Source organism: Erpetoichthys calabaricus, chromosome 8 (genome assembly GCF_900747795.2).
Source record: "Erpetoichthys calabaricus chromosome 8, fErpCal1.3, whole genome shotgun sequence".
Classification (NCBI taxonomy): domain Eukaryota; kingdom Metazoa; phylum Chordata; class Cladistia; order Polypteriformes; family Polypteridae; genus Erpetoichthys; species Erpetoichthys calabaricus.
In genome coordinates, this window is record NC_041401.2 from 176,127,668 (window position 1) to 176,151,429 (window position 23,762).

A 23,762-nucleotide genomic window follows, 5' to 3' on the forward strand; every position below is an offset into this window, starting at 1 on the left:
GCAAGGCTTAAAAAGATGTATTATTATATAATATGTAATAATTACTTAAATTATGAAGTTCAGTAAACATTTATGCAAATCTTACAATTATTTAAAAAAAAATCTACAAAATATATTTTAAATCCTGAAAAAAAAACTGTACCAACAGTATGATGAATTGTAAAAATTGCAGGACCAATGTATATATTTTGTAAATTGTACCACAATGTGTATGCTGAGAACTAAGCATCAATGTAAATATTGAAAATTATTTGTGAGTGTTACAAACATTTATTTCTGAGGATTTCAGAAACAAATAGTCTTTGCAAGTTTGGCAATCTCTTACCTTTTGTGAATACTACAAAACATTGTCAGATGCAAATTAACATAAAAATTATTTCATCAATCTTATAAAAATAGTCTTGTGTACACTTTACAAAGGTTTTGTAAATGCTACTATCAGTTCCTGCAATTTCTATAATGAAAAACATATGGTATTAAGTTGCTGAAAAAGCATATTGTTAATCTTATAAAAATTATCTTTCATAATTTACCAACAACCAAATTCTGGAGATTTTTAAAAAAATGTGACTTTTTTTGTAAATGTTATAAGAAAGTTCTGCTTCAAATCCACCTAAAATTTTCTTATAAATATTTTTTGTAAATCATTTAGAAAATTATTGTATGAAACCCACTTTGTTACTAAACAAGTAACTTAGTAAGCCCTACAAAATACTAACTTTGCAAATTTTTTTAATAATTTCTCTTGTGAAAAATTGACTGCATCAAACCACCCAGAATGACATTTTCTAAATCTTTCAAGAATGTATATCCTGAAAAAACAACTCCCTCATTAACTAAATTGTTTTAAAAATATATTTTGTTCATTCTGTAAACTATAAACATGCACATTTGTCATTTGTACCAGCCTTGCTTCTGATTATTGCGTTGATTGGCTACCTTGCTCTGGATAAGCGGGTATACAAAATGGATGAATAGATAGACAGCAATGTCAATAATTAACAGTTAAACACAATTTCATAACTGATTCTTTTGAACTTGCTTCACCTAAAAAAGTCATTTGAAGCTTGGGTGCAAATATAAAAGGGGTTTCACCTTTTCATGAAGGTATATTTTACATTTTTGCCAGCCCCTAGTTCTACTCTTTAGTGTTCTTGAACTCTTTTAGAGCCTTGTGCTCTTCAATCTTGAGATAATTCAGAGTGACATGTAAACCACTCCATCAGCAAAGAGGTTTAAATTACATGATAAGAGAGTCTGTTTTCTTTCATCTTTGTAAAATTCCTTTCCTACTGATCATTTTAGAAACTTTTCTTTTGATTCTGTTCACCACACCTTCATTCCATTTCCAGCACATCCTCATAACACTGATTCTTGACATTTGGTATTGCTGTAATTATTCAATACTTCCTTTTTAACTGTAGTTTAAAAACTGCATATTTGTAGCTAGAATTAAAAAAACCTGTCAGCTCATTTCATTCCCTTTTGTTTGATTTCATAACTATGAAGGCAGTAATGTGGGTAATGTGTGGCACCTGTTTGTCTACAAATTCCTCACCTCAATTTTAGTGGGTGTGTAGATTGGGTCATAGACATGGCCTTGAGGTCCTTCAATGGCAACATCTAAAGTCCCGAGATGGTGCAGCCAGTCCTGATAGTCACATTCATCCATACATGACACGATTATAGGATTAATCAACTTTCCTGAGGAATCAAAAACATTGTTCATACCATCAGATATCAACAGTGACATTACCAACAAGGGACATGTATCTTAAAGATTTTCTTGGCTATGCTTGAAGAGCTTTGCATTGACCTTTGCTTTATTTTATTTATAATTTTGAAGTCTGGTTGAAACTAAACAAAACATAAAGAAAGTGCACCCACTTTGGCATCCCAGATAAAAGTATATTTCTAATATCATCCTCTATTGCACACAGCAGTCTCCTGTATTTTAGAATTTTACATGAATGGCACTGTTCTCTCTCCTTTATTGATATGAATACCTGTCCGCACACAAGTAGTAGTGTCTTAGTATCTTACCTTCAATCATGAAACTGTTGGGGTTATCATCATTACAGTGTGTTGTTATTGTGATTGCATTGAGAGGAAGCTTTCCCTGCAATAAAAGAAAACAGAAATTATTGGCAGTACTGATAAACTTGAGTTCACGTTTTTCATTCCATGTAAGCTGTGTCATTTGCTCGAGTGTCGTCTACACAAACACACATTCAATGGAGGGCCATGTAAATTACAACAAACTAAATCTGTTTTATTATGTCTAGAAGTTTAGGAATGACTGTTAAAAGATACATCTTTTTTTCTACAACTTAAACATCTTACTACCTACTGTGTGTGCTGCTTATTAACTAGTTACCACAACCATCAATAAGTTTCTCATACATAAAAAACTATGCTGTTCACCAGTATAACTCCATCAGTCTGTCCACATAATCCATCTTTAAGGTTGTATAAAGCCAGAGCCTGTTCCATTAGCTTTGCACACTGAAACACAAACCCAACACTGAGTATATTCAGACTAGTTAAACTTACATGCATATTTTTGGAGTCTGGGAGGGAAAACTAACATAATCCACACAGAAAGTTACAGAGCCAAGATTTAAATCTAATCTCCTCACTGTGCTAAGCATTAGCACAAGTCATGTTCCCTAAATACCTTAGAATATGTAGGCATTCAATATCTAACTATCGATGAAGGAGTTGGTATAAAAATTAATTTTGGCTTTCCGGGTCCCAGCTACAACAATACTCACACTGTCCCCTAGTCAAAAAACAACCAGAATGAATTACATTCTGTCATATACATTACCTTATAGAACAGGCAATTGTCTTCATCTGATAACATAATCAGGGTCGCAGGATACAGAACCAAGAGTCTGTTGTGAAGGTCCTATGGAGATGAACAGGAGGTCATTTACTATTTTGTTTTTTGTCACACATACCAGTTCATCAGTTTCTGTGAGGTACAAATTAAAACAGGTTTGGTAGCTCTTCGTGGGAAAGAAAGTTGTCTTTAGGGATTTCCCTCTTGGGTGAGGGTGTGAATGGAACCTGTTACACCGGTTAAGTGGCACCTGCTCGGGCAAGTTAAGAAAAGTTGTTTTTTTAAGCAAAGTTAGTGTTTCTCAACGAATTTTTCATGTATAGTGGGTTAAGTTCTGTAGTGCTGCAAGATGAGAGTAATATCCCTTGCAAAAGCTGGTGGAAAATGCATATTAAGGTATATTATAAAGACAAATGATAATTTCAAAACCTTTTGTGTTCTTCATTAAACTTATGGTAAAAATGTAAAAAGGAAGAAAAAAATGTAGTTTGTGACAAGAAGTCATCAGTTTAAATTCAGGGTAGAATAAACAGCAAAATTACAGTGCCAGCCATGTACAGTATTAGACAGTTTAATTTAGCTTAGTTGTTGTATTGCTTTGCTATATTTCACAAAAGCAACAGATTTTTTTTTATTTAGCATCAGTAAGGAAGCAATTATATAATTATGACAGCAACTAAGATGCTTTTTGTTTATTGATTTGTTGACTGATTATTTTGATTAACTGATCCAGCGGGGGCTTAAAAATACCTAATTTGTCCAAAAGTGCTAGCATTTTATCCAGAAAATAAAAGTAGTATTTCTTCACAATGCTTTCCTTCATAACAATTGTAGGAGTACTCTCTGAAACTGTATAGCACCAAGTCTTATTAATAACTGTAAAGTCTATGTTAACACCTTCACCCTACACCTAACCTAACCCTAACACTGTTGACATCAATGCGGTAGAAGACTGAAATCATAATTAAGCAGTGAAACTGTTCCCTGGGGTATATTGCTTTATTTTTTCCACTAGCTGACAGCTAAGAACGTTAGAAGAACTGAGTCACCCGCACAATTGTCAAAAAAAATACTCTTCAAAAAAGTTTTGGATATTGTTGAAGACTAGGATTCAGATTGTGATTTTGAACTGCCATAAGACACAATAGAAAATGACGTGGAAAGTTCTTTCACATTATCTTTATGTGTAAATTAGTGAGAAATCACCATCAGTCCGATCTCGTTTCATTTCAGGTGTCCACAGTGGTGCTCCCTGTACTGACTGAGCTCTTTTTTTAAAATCGTTCAAGACACAGATTTCCTAAAAGATATGAGGTGGATATGATTTCACACTTTTTTGGCTCTTGACCCTCAAACCCTGCTTACATCCTGTGTGTCCACCATAGCTTAGAAAGTAATTAATGTTGCTCTTGGTCAATGAAGTGATGTCCATAATACATGACAAGGCGACAATTTTCATCACAGATTACCACTGATGACATTGAATAGTTGTTGCATCCCTACATATAATGCTTTACCAATCATATACATATTAATGATGGCATAATTTAGAATAGCTGTTACAAATCAATTATGTAAAAAAATGTAAAGATAAGCTGTTTGTGGGGGCGGCACGTTGGCGCAGTGGTAGCGCTGCTGCCTCGCAGTAAGGAGACCTGGGTTCGCTTCCCGGGTCCTCCCTGCGTGGAGTTTGCATGTTCTCCCCATGTCTGCGTGGGTTTCCTCCGGGCACTCCTCCCACAGTCCAAAAACATGCAGGTTAGGTCGATTGGCGATTCTAAATTGGCCCTAGTGTGTGCTTGGTGTGTGGGTGTTTGTGTGTGTGTCCTGCGGTGGGTTGGCGCCCTGCCCGGGATTGGTTCCCTGCCTTGCGCCCTGTGTTGGCTGGGATTGGCTCCAGCAGACCCCCGTGACCCTGTGTTAGGATTCAGCAGGTTGGAAAATGGATGGATGGAAGCTGTTTGTTAATAATCTATACAATCAAGACCAGCTTTCAGAAACAGAGAAATATATTTTTTGTTGGTGGTATGTCAATTTGACTGGGTTGTCCCTTTTATTGCTCACAGTCCTTAGAATACTGTGGCGAGAATGTGTTTCAAATGGATTAAAAATGACCTGTTACTGTGCCCAACAACATATTGTAACTCACAGGCCCCTTTGATTTCTTCTAGGACTTTATGATCTTTTAAGTGTTAACAATGACTCCTTTATATGGCACTAGTGGACCCTTGCTGAAGAAGAGTACTTGTATGCTTTGTTTGGATTCAGCATGCAATGTTGTACTTTTCCGGGTGACTTCAAACTTTGGGTGCTGCTGCCCAGCAATGAGAGATCCAACTAGTCTGTGTATTTGACATAGTAATTTAAATGCCTATATACTGTTAAAAGAGCTGAACAAAATATTGATTGACTATTTTATTTAAATCTCTTTAGACACCAGTTTACTCACTTGGCATGGTAAATGCTGCACTTTGACCTTGGAAACAAAGGCAACTTGACCCAGTGATTCCCTCTGTGAGCCTTCCCATTCATAAATAGGCTCATTATTTACTGAATTACGCAGCTCCTCTTTCTCTTGGCCATTGTCTCTTTTGCTCTGAAAGAAAAAAAGTAAAATTTTTTTTAGCTTTGATTTGAGGGGGGCACACTCCTTCTGCTTATGTAACCTTTTATCTCATATCAGCTTCAGGTGTTTTGTGCCCATGTTTCAAATACTCTGCAGGCTATAAATGGAGAAACAGATTAGCAACTCTGGCCTTCCTTTTGATATTGCTCATTATATAAGATATTAATTAAAAAAGAGAGTAATCTGAAAATTAAAGTGGATTTCTTTGTTCTGTGCTGTTTGATTTTGCCTTCTTGAAATCAGACATCTGAAATTTGATTGAAATAATCTTCCTAAATGCTTTTTATAATACATTGTGATAATTATAACTATATAGCTATATAGGGACAATACTGTATAAAATTATGATTTTTTAATATGATTACATTTAATACATTATGCTGAGATACATATACCAAATTATGCATTATTGCATGTAATACTTCATATTTAACAATTTAACATTTATACATTTACTGTATATTTAATTTTATCTCAAACTACAAGGTCTCTGTTTTTACTTGCTGCCAACTAAGTTTTTCTCTTTTTGACATTTATAAGTCTGAAATTAAAAAAAAAAGTCCAATTTCTTTAAAAAACATTGTTATTAAAGCCTCTTATTTGAAAATATTGACAAGCAGGAGAAGAAGTAGGAGGACAACTAGTTTTGTATCCGACTTCTTTATATCTTGGGATATGCCCAATGCCATTCAACAGCTGTTTGACATCATATGTGATCAAATAGCAGCTGCAGTGGATGTAAGGCATGATTCACACTGGCATAATGATGGTGGTTTACATTTTATAGCCAAAGGAAAAGACTGAGCAGGAAATGTGGCTTTCTGGTTAAAGCAATAAAGTGTAAGCTAAAATGATTCCAGATCAGCCCTTACCTTTGAATCATTGTATGACCTTCACCTTGATACTTAACCTGCCAGCCTCTTGCTTGTAAAAATACATATTTGAAAACAACTGAATTACCCACTCATGATTTGTAAATGCATAAGAAAGGGCAGAGCAGACACCTTTTTCTTAGGAGACTGTGTTACTTTAATTTGGGTAGTGACATTTTTCACATTTTCTAGAACCCTGTGATGGCCAGAGTGATTTTCTACTCTGTGGTGTGCTGGGCTGGTAACATCAGTTCAAGAGAGGCTCACTGAACCAACAAGCTAATTAAAATGGCAGGCACAGTTATGGAATGCCCTCTGGACCCCCTAGACGTAGTAGCAAAAGAGAGAATGAAAACAAAACTATATCCTTTCTCTAACACACCAACATTGAGGACTTCCAGCCAACGAGTCACTCAGAAAAAGCATAGCAGGAAATGCCATTGGGCCTCCCTGTATACCAACAGCAATAAACCTGCACAATGCCTCATTGTGATTATGATTGCCAACCCAGAAGTTTTTCTTTCTTTTTAAATTTTCTTTCCTTTCTGTCATTATAGTGTGTGTTCAGACCATAGTGTGTATATATACAGTATATATATATCTGGTTTTCTGTGATCTATTTATTTATTTATCTATCTAGAAAAAAGGCACATTTCCTCCATTGACAAGTAAACATCTATCTATCTATCTATCTATCTATCTATCTATCTATCTATCTATCTATCTATCTATCTATCTATCTATCTATCTATCTATCTATCTATCTATCTATCTATTTATAATAATAATAATAATTCTTTGCATTTATATAGCGCTTTCCTCACTACTCAAAGCGCTCAGCAATTGCAGGTTAAGGGCCTTGATCAAGGGCCCAAAAGAGCAGAGTCCCTATTGGCATTTACGGGATTCGAACCGGCAATCTTCCGATCGATCGATCTATCTATCTATCTCTGGGTAGACGCAAAGTTACTAAATAAATAAGTTAATTCTTAAAGAATTTCTAAATCTCTAAGAAACATACATGTTCATTTTGGGTGTTGTAGATTATTTTTAAAAGTATTCTGACAGAGTATCATGCTATTGCTTCAGAGCTTTTCCATGGAGAGTTTACAGTGTCGAGACATATGGAGACAGCTAGATTTAGGAGCAATTCATCGGGATGGTGCTCAAGCTAGGGACAACATTCAGCTGATTCGGAGAACAGGAGAACCAGTGGTTCACAAAATGTAGCTTAACATTTTACAGAAGAAGCCATGTGATTCTTGCAGGCAGTATGAAGACTCACATTATAAGCATTGTGGTTCTGGGACCAGTTCTCTCAGTTTATTGCAATTGTGTATGAGACAGAGTATATAAGGGCCACTTGCCTCTTTAAATAAAAGAAGTGGTTAAGGTTTTTTATGTATGCTGTAGTGCCAAGTCACTTAGATACGCAAAAAACACAGAGCTCTGTCTTCAACACAAGCCATTTGAGACTGGAGCAGCTGGCCACACAGGAGATGTGGGGGGGTTGTTGGGTGACTAGATTATTAAGAGTTGATCAAGGAAGAAAAACTGCAATGTGGTTTTTAGGCAAGTGAGTGAGCTTACCAGCATGAAAAGACCGAAAACCATTTCAGGTAGACATACCAAGGCATTAAATCTTTGATTTTTTTTTATTTTCCTATGCCTTGTATAAAATGACCACTCTAAGTGAGCTTAAGTAACTTACTTAAAACTAAGAAATACAGTATATAGTTATCATGAACTGAATGTTCTCATTTTGGGAAGGTGATCCATTTCTTCAAAAACAACACTTTGATATTTGTATTTTTTAATTAAAAAAATCGTGAAATATACATAATAATCTGGCAGCCTCCAAGAAGTTTTTCCTGCCTTTGCTCTCAAATCTGGTAGGAAGTGAGTGGATGGATCAAAGGATGAATGGGTTGGAGAAGTTGTTTAAGTGAACAAGTTTTTATTATTATTATTGTTATTATTATTATGAGAGATGTATCTTTTTCCTGCACTCATTTCCTGTTGAAAAAGATTTCAGCTATTATTTACATCCATTTTCTGAATCTGCTAAAGCTAGACTCTATCCGAACAACATTATGCACAATATAGGAATCGTCCTTGGATGTAACCTATCACATTATGTACTTATGTACATTACTTATACAAGAGTTTAAAGTTGCCCAATTAACCTAATGCTCACATCCATTTTCTAATTTGCTTACCTTAATTTAGGGTCGCTGGAGACTATCGTGGCAGCATTTAGTGCAAGGCAGGAATCAACACTGGGAAGAGCACATTCCCATCTGCAGTGCACACACACACACACACACACACACACACACACTCATACTGGCCTAATCTAGAGCTTTTAATTAACTTAATATATTTGGGATGTGTAAGCAAACCAAATTAACTGAAGAAAAATCCACATATTCACAGAAAATTCACAGACATTCAAAGCCAAACGTGACTCAGGAGCTGTTAGGAAAAAGTGCTATCTATCTATCTATCTATCTATCTATCTATCTATCTATCTATCTATCTATCTATCGACTTTTGTTGAATTGCGCATGCAGAGTAGAAGGGGTGTACTGTAATAATAATAATAATCTAACACTTGAACTTATATTTTAGTTTCTAACCGGATGTTTGGATTTGCTGATGAGAGGTTGCTGAGTTCAGATGAGACATCTAGGTTTCTCATGTCTGACTGTGCTTATCACGTGACAGGCCACTCCTTCTTGCTGGCCTCATTACAGGATATACACCTAATTCCATGTAAAGATCAAAGGCCTGCTTTTTGTTTTTCCCACGTTTCATTCTGCCAGCATAGCAGATCCCACGCTGTTGATAAATCAACTAATATACCTTAATCCTCGCATATGTTTTGGCTTCTGATGAAGTAACAGTTCCACCATTTAACTCAACTTGTTCCTTCAAGTGCCCAAGCCAGATCTCTAGTTGTTCTTCGCTGGAGCAGTATATGATAATATGATTCAAACATGAGCCTGAAAGGAAAGAGGAAAAGAAAGCAATTGATGCAAGACCTTTCATACATGTAATTTTAATTTGAAAGGGTAATAGAGTATTATTAACCAAGTCAACGTTTTGAGTATACGTTTTGATACTCAGCAGTCGCATATCTCTTTCCCAGTGTTCCTGACTGGCAACTTCATCGACTAACAAGTTTGTTTGTGCATATTGGTTAAACTTAAAGTTACAATGGAAGAGTTTCAAGCAGGTCTCTATCATTTAAAATAAGAATGTGCCATGAAGACATTGGAAATTTAAAGTCATAAAATCGCCATAACTGTTTCTGGCAAATTCCACTGCTTAATTATTGTTTAAAATTCCTTAGTAAGTATATTTATAGATCCAGTGTTTTGGATTAGTTAACATAAGGTCTGAGAACTAGCATACCTGTAGTATGTTATAAGGAACAACTGAGTCTATAAAGATAAGCTATAAACAGAAGATGAGTGAAAGACAGCCTGAACATCTACCATAGGAAAAGAACCTGGGGCTTCATGTTCGTACTATTCTAACTTCATTGAAGTAAATCTATTCAAAGAAAATTAGACAGCATGATCTAGTAAATGCAATAATGGATGATGGGTTCCATCCCAAACTATTTGTCACTGCAGAAAAGTTCTACATAAAATAAAGTTAAATAGGAAGTACAGTTCAGTAGATAAGATGTTATATTATAGATATGGTTTGCTGGTTCAACTTAAAGTTCAAGAAGGCTATTATCACTATGGAAAACCAGCATATAAAATAAAGCATAACATGCAGTGTGGCCAAGTTGTTGAACTTTTGTGATTTTCTTCAGCCCTGCAAAAGTGTTGTATACTATGCTTGCTAATGTAATTAATGCCTAGTAATGCTTGTAAAAATGTCACATATAAAATAATATTGAACAGGCAGTATTAGCTAGTTAACTGAACCAGTAACTGTTACTCTAGAAATGCAATATACAAAATAAAGATGAACATGCAATGTGGCCCTGAACTGCTCATGTATCTTTCTTGTATTCCTCTTGTAAAAACAAAGAAACAACACTGTAGTATACATTTGTGTTAGTATATTTCTTTGCATAAGACTTTCGCTAAATACAAAAATACATCTACATTCTAAAGGAAATTCAGGCAGCATAGCTGAGCAATTACTTATTTCTGACAAGAACTGTTAAATTCAAGCCTATAGAAGGTCTGCTTGATTTAAGCAACATACTAGTCAGCCCAGCTCTTGAGTACACAGTGCATTTATGGTCACTACACTATAAAAACAAGGAATGTGCTGGATATCGCGATTTCCCATATTCCATCACACTCTGAGATTGGAACCTACTGTATCTTGTCTTAAGCAAAGAATTGGTTAATTGTGTTATTGGTTTACCAAAAACCTGACAGACCAAACATCCTTCTCTCATTTCTTACTGTTTTTATAGTCTTGTGGGTATATTGGGATTTATCAGCTTTATTCAACATGATACAAAGTAGGACATGAACAGCAAAATTACAAGTGCAATAAAACTTTGGTAGCAGGATGGTACAAAAAGAAAGAAAAATAAATTTATCATTTTTATAGCACATTCGACAGTGAGCAGACAACTTTGTAATGTGAATCTTTAGGGTGGTACCAGAAAGAAAGAATGAATGAATAACAAGTTCTGGGGTATGTTTCTTAGCTGAAGAGTCGGCATGGAGTGCACAATTGTACACAAAACAGTGCATATCACGCAAGGCCACATTTGCATACTAGTCCTGGTAATTTGAAATCCCTTTTAGAGATAAAGACTTGCAAGCATTATGTGGATCTAGCAACAAACCCATATGCTTCTAAGGAATGTAGCATATCCTGAAGGAAATGATGACGGGGCAGGCACCCATGATAACCTTTTCACCTCGGAGTGAAGCATAGAGAGCACCTGTTGTGAAACAAGGGATTCAGTGTTCAAAGCCCAGGCTGTTCAATGAATTCCCAGGAGCTGCAGCTAGGTCTGGAGGCTATTTAAGGTTGCTGTTGCTAGTGGGTGGATTAAATTGCTCCACACAGCTTACATGTTAATGCTGAGGTGGGGTTAGATCTATAAATGTCCTCAGTGAGATTGTACCTTGAGTTTAGTAACAGAATTCACAGCTGAGCTCAGTCCTTTGGAAGCCTTACCAAAACACACTAAGTGAATGCATACATTTGTCACTGACTATGGAAATTTATCAATCATATTGATTTTATTTAGCGGATGTTTTTATGAAAAAATTGAAGTGGCAGCTGGGTTTCATACAGTTTTGTACTTTATCCACTAATCCACATACAATAAATAGCTCTGTGACTATTTTTCTTTTTGGGAGTACTAACAGATACAATCCAATTTATTTTTGTATAGGCTCAAATCACACAAGGAGTGCCACAATTTGCTTTAACAGGTGAAAACTGGATGAATTTGATCCTAAACAGATTCATGTGGTGAAGACACATTTTATTTTATACAATCCGTTCTCAGGGCAAATATCCTCCTAAGAAAGTTTTCAAGCATGTGAAAATTATTTCTGCCTTATGAACATTGGCATACAGTTGAAGTCATTTGCTCAGGGTCAAACTGTGAGGCAGTCAAGGGGACTGTTCACAGTTCAGTGTCTTAACAGCTATACAACTTTTTTAAACTGCCTTACCTTTGTGTGTTCTCCTTTCCCACTACCCTAACCATAACCATACTTAAACATATTTGGCAGACACCTGTACGTATATGTCTTGATTACAGAACAGATAAAAAAATCATTCATATTGTCAATTTCCAACCAAATCAATTTTTATACAGAAAGTTATACTATAAGCCTACAAGTAAACACGTGTCATCACTTTGTTTCCACAACACCCCTTCCGTAGAAGGTGGAGATCTGGGTGTCCTTTGTTTTTATTTTTCACTTTGACCCTTGAAACCATAAAGCAAAAGGGGATGATTTCATCCACTCCATGAGGTTTTTTTGGAAGTGCAGCTGTCTGCACCAAACCTCAATTGAGCTGAAATGATGAAGAACAGTAGAGTAATAGGTGAGTCTTGAGCTTCCTTTTTGATTATATATGTTTTGTTTTGTATTTCCTAGCTTTTTTCTTTTGCAAACTTTTAAACACTGAAGAACCTTAAAAATTGATCGAAGATAAAACGGCTGTGCTTTCTTCTCTATTCCTGTCTTGAAGGGTAAGAGTCATACTGTGTTTTGTGTAGGTTCACAAAATCCCAAGAATCCTGCTACATCCATTCATGCTTAACTTTTTATTGTTCATTGAAATGACAGTCAGCATTTCAGTTGCCCAAGTCATCCAAGCTCTTACTCTTTCAGCATAATTAAACTCCACTAATAATAAGATCTGTGTGTGTGTTTGTGTGTGTGTGTGTGTGCGTGTGTGTGCGTGTGTGTGTGTGTCTGTCTGGTTCCTCTAAGCAAAGTGATTGGTCAGTTTGATTTGGTGACACAATCAGAAGAGCAAATGCAAATATTAGACACATGAGGAAAAGTAACATAGGAGGCACGCTGAGAATTGCGTTCAAAGACAGGAAGTATTAAAGTGGAAGAGGGAAAGCAGGGTGTCTTGAAATAACAGAGCCTTAGAATCACGCATTACAGGAATGCACTCAAGAGGGTGGGTGTCGTTCATGAGGTACACGCAGGTTTAGAGATACCAAATATTTTAAAATTTATTCTGTTACCTTTCTTCGACAGATAACATGGCTAGTTATTGATACAGAACTAACAAAAAAATCTGTTTTTTTTTAGTTGGGGGAGAGTCATGAGACAGCAATGAAAGGCATTACACCATAGTACCAACGTTTACTATATTAGCCATCTATTCACCTTCTGTATTTCAGGTTCACAGGGTAACAGGAAGCAATGGGCTTAAGGTAGGAACCAACCCTGGACTGGCATCTAGTCTGAGGCACTGCACACTCACACTAATGCCCATTCTGTTTGTATTTACAGTCACCAGTGCACTTAACCTGTACACCTCTGGAATATCAGAGCAATCTAGAAGAAACACACATGGACATGGAGATTGCAGAACCTGGTCCCTAAGATTTCAGAAGCAGCACTAAACATATATCTCTGGGCCACCCCAGAGAAAACATTATATTATATTATATTATATTATATTATATTATATTATATTATATTATATTATATTATATTATATTATATTATAATCAGCTTCAGATACTGGGTTAGAATCCCCCAATCTTAGTCCACATGGAGATCACACATTTTTCTTCAGTTACTCCAGTTTTCCTCCCACATGTCATAGATAAGATGTTTACATTGATTGGCAACATTAAATTGGTCTAAAATAAGTGTGCTCTTTGATGGACTAATACCCACAGCTGGCTCCTGCCTTGAACCTGGCATTGCTTGGTTAGGAGTATGCTTCCTCGTGCCAGTAAACTGGGCAAGTGAGTTGAGAAGACAAACAGATGAATGTGTTTTAATAAATGTTCATTTCTCTTGATCCATATTTTCACCACAATGATTTTTTTTATTTTGTTCTACCTCAGTAACCACAAAAGTTATTATATACAGTATATTAGTTTTGGGTTTCATTAGTTCTGTGTACTTTTTTATTTTTTACAAATTGTACAGAGCTCTAAGTCAACTAACTGTGAAAGATGGTATACTGGAATTGTTTTCTTAATAATGTTTCCTCACCTGTTATCTTGAAGGCATGTTTCCCAGGTTCACTTCCACGAAGGTTGCAGACATTCAGCTCCTTTAAGGGTAATGTTCCCTAATTACCAAGGAGACAAAAAAAGCATTGTAATATCATACAAAATAGTGACATCACCATTTGTGACACTGCGTTAACACCAAAAGATTGCAATCATGGAACAGACCCAGTGAGACCTGGTTAAAACTGGAAGGAAAATCTCTCAAAGAATGATTCCAGGTGGATTGAGCACATCATCACGCCAATAATTGAAACATAAAGCAAGATGCTGGAGTCTTCCCAATGTGATGATAGGAAATGATGATTAATTGGACAGGTTAGATACTTCGATACTTTGTAAGAGTGAGTCACTAACACAGACAACCCGATTCCTTATGCCAGTCTCTTATTAAGTTTTGAGTCAGGTCCCTAAAGGCTTGCACCAAAATTTTGATAAATTATGTTTTTGATGATTTTCCAGAATTTACAAGGAACCTAAAAAAGAAGTTTTATTTAAATGTGTCTCACCTGATATGTCAGTCCTGTGGTGTTGTTAGACAGGAAGTGAAGGTGGGTCTGAAACAGATCCAGATAACAGTCGTGTACCTCCTGTGCTCATGTTAGAAAAGAAAGCAAGTATTAATAAAAAATCTTTATAAACACGTATTCGTAGCTCATTTAAGAGTGGAATATGATTATGTGTCTGGTTTTCTTGAGCAAAGGGTTAAAAATTTCATTTCAGTTGTCTGACGTGATGTGACTTACCAACACTAGCAGATATTTACTTTGCAGTATCATCAATATAAAGGTGTTCTGACTACTTTTTCACCCGTCCCAACCCACACACTCACAGAATGTGATCTAACTCAAAAGAAAGGCTATTATATAGAAAGCATAATGAGAAGATACTGAAACCACATTCCTCTAAGCTTCCTTGAAGTGTGGCCTAGTGACTGAAGAATTAGACTGTAAGATGTGGGGTTTCCAGTTCAATCTGTATTACTGACTCACTGTGTAAACCTAAGCATATCCCACTTAGCATGCCAGTGCATGCATTACAGGAATATGAAAACAACGGCCTATAGCTGTAATATGTCCTAGTTTGGTGTTCTCATTAGACACTTTAATGAAGGAAGCAGTTAAGACAGTTTTTTTGAGTTATGGAGGCAAATGCTTTACACATACATACTTTTTTCTCTGGCTCTGTGTATTTGCAGGTAGTTATGTTTTATTGATACCCATGTATAATGGGGAATCATGGTCCTGTATTTCAAAAAAGAATGTTATGGCTAAATAAGAGCTGGTACCACCGAGCTTGGGTGAAATGTAGCAATCAATATGATGAAGTCATCATACTGCATAACTATATTTGTTTTAGAGTTGATAAGCAACCAAGCCTGCATGAGTGGTAAGGTGCCAACCACTGCACCACCAAAATAATCAAACACAACATAACTTATGTTTGAAATCAGACAGAAATGAAGAACAGGAAAAAAACATTCAAGAAAAAAAATGTTGGGGCAAAATCTATTGCATTGTATTGCTACTGGCCACTAAAAATGCATTTAAACAGTGAAGCTACTGTGTCCAGCTCTTGTTCAAAAAGCAGACACCACTTGTTTTTAAGATTAGGCACCCTTACAATATTTTAAGCTTAGCCACCTACTCTAAATTTTTAAGATTAGGGACCCTGGTGTACCTGGTCTTACCCCCACGAACCTTAGGTTCAGGGTTTGTAGTAGGGGTAGGCCAGTCTAAAACAAACAATAAGAAAGAGATGGCATCCGCTTTTTGAGCAAGACCTCTGTGTCCAGCTTTAAGCTGACTCTCACTCTAAAAATCACTGTACAAAATAACCATCTCTTGATTTTTATATATCAGCCAGTGTGGTTCATTTTACAAAGCACCTACATGAGGGATAATTATAGAAGCATTTCTTTTACTTTTCTTTTAAGCAAAAAATTCAGTAGCTGTCATTTTTCCCTGAATGCTATCATAATTGTAGTTTGTTCTTTTAGTTAAACTATTTGTTCTGACAGAGGTAATGTCTAGGAGTGTGCTTGCCTTTATAGCACTTTCAAGTGTGTGGTTTTAAACTAATTACTCAAAAGTGAATGCATGTATGTTGCGTTTGCTTAAGTGTGATTCAATAGAACACAACCAGACATATGATTAAATTCAATGGTTCATACTTGTTTGGTGAAACAACTGGTAAATTCAATTGAAATTTGTTTTCTTTGCATTCATATTACATTAATTACTACAGTCTTTTGCAAATTAGGTCCTGACAGTTTAATTCTTTTCATATTTACTTTAAATTTGTTAACAGGAGCATTAAGCTATTTCTGAAAGGTAGAACAAAAACAACTTTCTTTGTTTTGTTTCTGTGATGGCATAGTAAAGATGCCATTCTATTTGGAAGTCTTTTGATATGCTAGTGCATAAAAGAAGGCATTTCCAGGTAGGGAGGTTTAGAGGGGATTGTTATCATGGTAAAAGTCTTTTGTCATTCATGTTCTGTAATGTCTTGTACAAGAAGCCAGCATGTTGCAGCGCAGACTTCTATGCTCTCTTCCACATGAATCATGAGCCAATTCAGCATATTCTTGCGAAAGCTGGTTGTTTAGTTACTTGCAAAGAATAACATTTTGTTCTTTTGTGCCGTCTTTCTAATAACAGAGCATTTTGCCATACTGATTGCATCGTTAAAATTAATTATTAATTATTTTAGTAAATTTAATGTGACTTATGGTACAAGCATCAGCCTTTCATGAAATGAAATAGAAAACATTGGATAATAAGTTCTACAAGATGTCACAGTGGTTAGTATTGTTGCTTCCCAATTCCTGGGTTCAAATCCTATGCCTGCTTGTTGACAGTTATGGAGTTTGTACATATTCCCTGTATCTATATGGGGATTTCCTCCAGATTCTCTGCTTTTTTGTCCCACCATCCCCTTATATGTTAGGTTAGGTTAATTGGCAAATCCAAATTGGCCTCTGTGAATTTGTGTGTGTATGAATTGGCTCTGTTGCTCTGTCCAGGAGTGGTACCCACTCTGAGAAAAAGTATAAGAAACTTCTTTTTTAAGAAACTGCTACAGAGATAGTCTCCCAACCCTTGCAAACCTGAATTGGATTAAACGGGCTTTAGAAAGCAATGTTATAAAACAAATTCTGAAATAGTGATTTACATCTTCCTGTGACTCTGTCCTAGATAAAGCCTATTTAGGAAATGATTTGAGGGATAATTAAATCTACTCATCCATTCATTTACTGAACCAGTTTTAACTTTAAAGTCTGTGGGGTGCAGAGCTTTTCTAGACAGTACTGTACATAAAGAAGGAATGAGCCCTGGTCTGGGCACAATTTCATTGCAAGACATACTCACAAAAACCCACACAAAGCCAATTCAAAGTTTCTAATCTTTGGAATAAGGGGAGAAGACCCTACAGAAAAACTGCAAACTCTATAGACAGTAGCTGAGCCAGGATTTGAAGCTGGTCTCTTGGTGCTGTGAGGTAGAAGTACTTACTACAGCACCAACTGGACGACTTATACATTGAAACTTTCTTTAAAGATTATGCTAGCTGAAGAAGCCTTTTTTACAATAAAGTTTATTAATTACAATATCATTATTAATAATTCAGAGTTAGTAATTCTACATTGAAGTAAAACACCAACCTGACAATGCTGAAAGCGAAACCGAACTTTGGAACTGTAAATCATTTTCCCAAGATTCTTGACACTGGTGCTGCTTTTCTTCCATCCACTGAATGGATCATAGGCAAATTTCTGGTCCCAGTTGATATTCTGAATTTTTTCCAATTCCTTAGGTGTGAACTCCTATAAAGGGAATATAGATGAAATTTAAAATAAAGACTAAAATTAAAACTTTATAAGCAGCTAGCCATGTGCGCCCAACTACGTTGCGCGTGTTAAAGTTGTCTGTGAAGGGCTCCCTGTTTAAACGCGGCTGCCAGTCGTGAACTGGGCCCTTCATCGCACAGCATTATGGTTTTTTATAAGGGAAACAAAATTAGAAATAGTAAGGAAGAACCAATGCTTCTTTCTTGAACTCCAAACGCCGACTGATGGAAAATCACAGAAGTGTGCCCAACTTATATACTCTGACTGCCGACTCCAAGAAGTGAGTGAACATTTGATTTGGATGAAGTGCTGCCAACGACGGTCGATAGAAACACAAAAAACCACAGTCTCGACAACGAAGCAGGTGTCGATGCCAGATCTAAACACAAAGCACGGTGTCGACGCCAGATCTAAACACAAAGAGTGCTATCGACAGTGTTTGTAAACAAAAGTAACAACCAAGGTGTTGTGTATTCAGCCAGTACAAACAGCACGTAGTCTCCTTTAGTTCAATCCTCTTTAATCACCACACTCCAACCTCATCCAACGATCCTCCCCCTCACTTCCTCTCCTCCTCCATCACTACTGCCCTCTACTGAACACAGCAAGAACACCACACAAGGCAGTGAATTCGCGGACAAACAAAGATCAAGATCCAAATGAAGATTATATATAAAGATTTTTTTAATTTAAGATTACACTGCATTGCATTATTGAACAGATGTCTTTGTGAAAAGTAACATACTTTTGTAAATCCACATGAGTTTGATTATTCATTTTATAAAAAGTGTACCCATTGATAAAATAATAAAATATTAACAAGTTAGAAAATGTACTCATGGCATAACATTCAGATGTTTGGGGAATTTAACAGATTTGAAAGTTAGAACATTTTAAGATTTTTAGTTACTTCATCAAAAAGTCAGTTATAACATTTTTGTCTATTAAATAATTTTTAACAATGAGTCACATTCAAAAACCAGTAACAGCGCACTGAATGATAATGTGCAGTGAATACACTTCACTTAAGCATTCCTAGCTCTCATCCTCTTCCTCTGTACGTTTAACATTCGTTTGCTCAAAGGTTGATGTGCTTGCTGCTTCCTGAGCAGCTCTTCTTTTCTCCACCCTAGCCGCCTGCTTCTTCGCTTATTTCATCGGCATCTTTTTGCGTTAAAACTGATTTAAGTCAGAGTTTGTGTTGCAATTACTTAGTACGTTTTCTTTAATTTTTCACTTAAGCTGACACTTAAGTCTTCAATCTGCCTCAAGAATGATTTAAGATATGAAGAGGTAGGGGAAGTAACGGCAAAGGTGGTAGGGATGAGAAGGCACCTGTACGCATGCGCCACACGGCCGTCCTGCTGCCAAGAATTGATTCTACAATAAAATAAAAATAAAAAGAGGAATAACCTTGGAGGTCAATCATCACCCTGAAAGCGGACAGTAGACGTCACGAAGTATATGTGTACCAAATTTCAGGTCAGTAGGTCAAACGGTTTGCCAGCGACAGGTGATTGAACATCCTGGACAGACAAACAAATCAGCCATGGTAGCGTATTACATATAGAGATTAGAGCAATAACAGACTGCCATTACCTACATTAGTAGAGTAAAATACCAGCTTTTTAACAGTGTTTTACATGTAGTTAAAAACACAGCCTAAATAGGCGTGTGGAGACTTTCATAGACAGCAGAGTCAATTCAACTGATGTTAAAATGGCATTGATTGATGTGTTGTTGTTAGTTTATGGTTGTAGAGGGTCTGTGACTAATTATAGTTCAGATTTCTTAAACATAAAATTTTTTTGAAAGACATACCTGATGGAGAGATAAAATCTCTGTTGAGTCTCACAGTAAAATTGTTAGCTGCTTGAACATGATGGAGAGCAAGTTTGGGGCTTTGCCATAAAATTATAGTGTCTGCAAAATGTTGAATATTTATAATGTGCAGATAATCCAGTGTGAAGTTGTTTTTTGTGTAACGTATATACTGAGGACATACTTCTTCCCTCTTAGCGGCAAAACAAATAAGCTGGTATACAAGAGGCTTGTGTACACACCTCTCCTAGCATTTGACTAACTTGTATTGGGGATCTGTTTTTGCTGACAGGTGCAGCCTTCGGATGAGTGAAATAAGAAGATTTACAAAATATACAAGATGGAATGACCTCTGTTCAGATAATTCTGAAGCAGAAAACTAAAATGTAATTGAAGTCACACAGAATGTTTTTCAGGTTTAAGGTAGATGCTAATGTCTTTCAGTGGGAGATTTTGACATTTCAAAAATCTGTACATTGCTCCCTATTGGAGATGTTTCAACAAAAATTAAACTTTCCTGACAAATTCCCTTCAAGAATAAGTGTGCCAAATTTAAACAATATTGGAGTAGTTTCATGTGGACAGACAGACATGGTAATCACAACACACCTAAAAATACAAAATAGGCATGTTGCAAACATTAAAATACAGTAGTATTTTTTTATTTAAAAGAAGGCAGGAAAAAGAAAATTAAAACAAACTGCAGTCCTTCTGAACAGCCAAATTCTGATGGAATGGGGCATCTGGCCCCACAGACCCTCTCTCGGTTGTGAAAAATGCAAGAAGACCTTAATTATTGTAGTATAGAACACACATGGTGCAACTTTCTCTAGAGTTGGACTGTTGGCAGGTTTAAAGATTTTCTTGGGTCACACTGTAGTGGGTATTGAAATCTGAGTTATTATGGATCACAGGCCAACCCCGAAACACTAAAACTGCCTTAACGCATTATGGTAAAGACTAGAAATGTGTGATTCCCAATTGGAGATTTCATGTGAATGCCCTTCTAAGAGGTAGTTCCTACCTAATATGACAATTCTGAGAGGAAAATGAAACCAGAATTTGCTGAATTGAGACATAAAGTTAACCTCTTGCTTCATTTAATAATTTAAAATACAACAATAATAACTGGATCATTCAGAAATGACAGTTTTGTAGTTGCATTGTACAAACCCACTCTAAAAATGCTGGGAGGCTGTATAAAATGTGAATAGAAAAAGAATGATGATTTGAAAACATGTACACCCTATGTTTAAATGAAAATAGCACAAAGACAACATATCAAATGCTGAAACCGAGAAATTTGATTGTTTTTGAATTTGATGCCAGCAACACATTTCAAAAAAGTTTGGGACAGAGGTATGTGTATCACTGGGTTGCATCACCTCTTTACTTTGTAGATGTCTGGTAACTGAGGAGACCAGTTGCTGTAGTTTTAAAGTGAAATGTTCTCCCACTCTTGCCTGATATTGGATTTTTAAAAATTTTTCCTTAATGTGTCATTATTAAATTACATTTACGATATTACAGATTTTATTAGTAAATAAATAAACTGTTATAGCTATTAGTCATCACACACATTATTAGATAGATAGATAGATAGATAGATAGATAGATAGATAGATAGATAGATAGATAGATAGATAGATAGATAATGTGAGGCACTTTATACTAGATATTTAGAGATGTGCTGTATTATTGTCACACCTGATATTGTTTTACATTGATAAACTGAAAATTTCGTAATACAAATTAGTATCATACAGTTTCACTTTTCCATCATCTTTCCGATAAAGAAAAAACAACTTTGAGTTCTTTGGTAAATTAGAGATAACCATAGTAAATATGAAACCCTGGGGCATTCACAGAATTTATACAAAATCAATAGTTGGGAATCACTTACCTAAAATTTTAATAACAAACCTTTACAATACTATTTATAAAATACTAAAATGTATAACTAATTTAACTCAGATTCAAAGTTTATCTTTTTTTTTCTTAACATATAAGGAGTAATTTAGGAGCTTTACTCTTTCACTTTCTATGGGTTACACATACTGTATACAGCAATGGAATGTCACATTCTGAACACACCCTGCTCTTAGTTCTTTGCAATTTCCTTATAAATTTGCTGTGTGCTCAGGCTGCTTGTTCACACCATGAGTATATGTAAAGTAGAAGCTCTTTACATGTTGGTAATGTGCAGCCACACCTGTTTTATTTAAATTAGAATGGAATTTAAGTCCTGTGACATGATTGGTCACTGCTTTATGCCAAGGAAATTGCAACTAATGCCAATGCAATAAAAGAACAGGACACCAGGGTGCAAGGCTGTGACCAACCCCAGATGGCTATCAGACCATTGCAGGACTTTAGTAGACCGTTAACTTGTATTAAGTGGGTTGAATAAATGAAAATAGATAAAATAAAAACATTGTGTGCTTACATGAAGTCAGTGATGAGTTTATAATTAAGTTGAAATAATTGTTTTTCATCTTTATAGTAATTGTGTTCTTTTGATTTTATGATGCTCTGTTGTGTGGTGTTGAGGCAAGGAGTTACACACAAAACAGCTTAGAACTCCCAGGTCCTTTTTCTTGGGTACATTATTAATTGAATTTGATTAATGACCATGACTATTAATGAGATTGAAGAGTGAACTTACCTTTTTGGGTGAAACATAGCACAGTATATTCACAATGCTGTTTGACTTCACTTGGCCCTCTTGTGGATTTTTCTTACGAAATAATCGACTGCTGTTTGGAGTAAGAATAAATACTGGTGAATCATTTCGCCACATACTTTCAACTATAAAAACTCTAGATTGTTTTACGAGCAAAGCTATTAACCCCCACCAGTTTTTCCTTGCTTTATAAGTTTCAGTTACACAGCCCACCATAGAGATGCATATTAAAAGCAGCAGTCCTGTTTTTATCTATATGGCAGGTTTCAGCTGAGACAGTATGACATCTCTAGTTTCATTTACATGGGTCTGTTAATTGTTTGCTTACTGTTACTTTGCAGGAAATGCTGTTTACTGCCTGTTTTTCACCTCAAAGCTAAGTGATAGCCATCTATCCTAATCCAGTTGAAATCTTGTGGTTCTGTCACTTCTCTCCAGTGTGACTTGCCCAGACATGAATTCAGAAAAGGAGAAAAGTGCTTGAGAAGTAACGGTTTTTGTTGTTTGATTTAAATACAGGACTCTTGAAACTTGATCTACAATAACAGACAGACAGTGATTAACTCTGAAGCACTGTCAAACTTCAGTTTGATGGGATTACACTATAGAATTCCCTATAAAATCTCAACAGATGGAAATGTCATTATGATGGAATCATTACAACTCTTCTGTTCATACTGAAAAAAAGCAGTTTAGGATTTCTTCCTTGAACATTGAATATCCCTCTGAAGTAGGGCATTAACTATTTTATCACACTGACGTGTTGGCTTTTCAAGTTAAAAATTAAGCTTCCTCTCCAGGCCTCACCTTCCACATGCCTTAAGGTGATTAATAGCAAAACAATACGTTTGTATTCAGTTTACTGTAAACTGCAGACTTCACTCTACTTCATCTACAGATTATGTAAATCTTTAATGAGTAATGAACTTTACAGTCATGTTTACACTACTGTTGTGTGTAAAATAACATTAAAAAGGCATCAAAAGCAACTTTTTAAAAATTTACTGTACTATTTTAAACTAGAGATTCACAATATTTTTAAAATGTTTATCAAGTAGCATGGTCATTCTTGATATTACAGTCCTTACTTAGGAACACTTTATGCCAAACAGAATTTGGCATATTATGCATATTTTGTAATATAAGTCTTCATCAAAATTATACTGACAAGAAACAGGAAATGAGAACAATGTCTTGATTAGCCTTTAACCACTGTTTAATTTATTCCAATGTTTGCCCAGCCGAGATTAGATTTCAGAATACTCATCAAAGGACACTGCTGTCACTGAAGACATAATGCAGCTTTAAAATATATATTCTACATCAGTAACTCTTTATTTTATAGAATGCC

The 23,762-nt window shown here is 35.7% G+C and overlaps 1 protein-coding gene across 1 annotated transcript in view; it reads right to left on the reverse strand.

The window, feature by feature from the left end:
* plekhn1 (pleckstrin homology domain containing, family N member 1) overlaps nt 1–23,762 on the reverse strand; it is a 38,889-nt gene that overhangs the window by 12,558 nt on the left and 2,569 nt on the right. The window contains exons 2-10 of the mRNA XM_028807856.2: nt 22,394–22,484; nt 17,722–17,883; nt 14,567–14,647; nt 14,041–14,119; nt 9,209–9,348; nt 5,295–5,441; nt 2,831–2,911; nt 2,044–2,119; nt 1,559–1,704 (exon numbers count right to left, since the gene is read on the reverse strand). Coding sequence (XP_028663689.1) covers nt 1,559–1,704; nt 2,044–2,119; nt 2,831–2,911; nt 5,295–5,441; nt 9,209–9,348; nt 14,041–14,119; nt 14,567–14,647; nt 17,722–17,883; nt 22,394–22,484 — 1,003 coding nt within the window. The remainder of the gene's footprint in view (nt 1–1,558; nt 1,705–2,043; nt 2,120–2,830; nt 2,912–5,294; nt 5,442–9,208; nt 9,349–14,040; nt 14,120–14,566; nt 14,648–17,721; nt 17,884–22,393; nt 22,485–23,762) is intronic.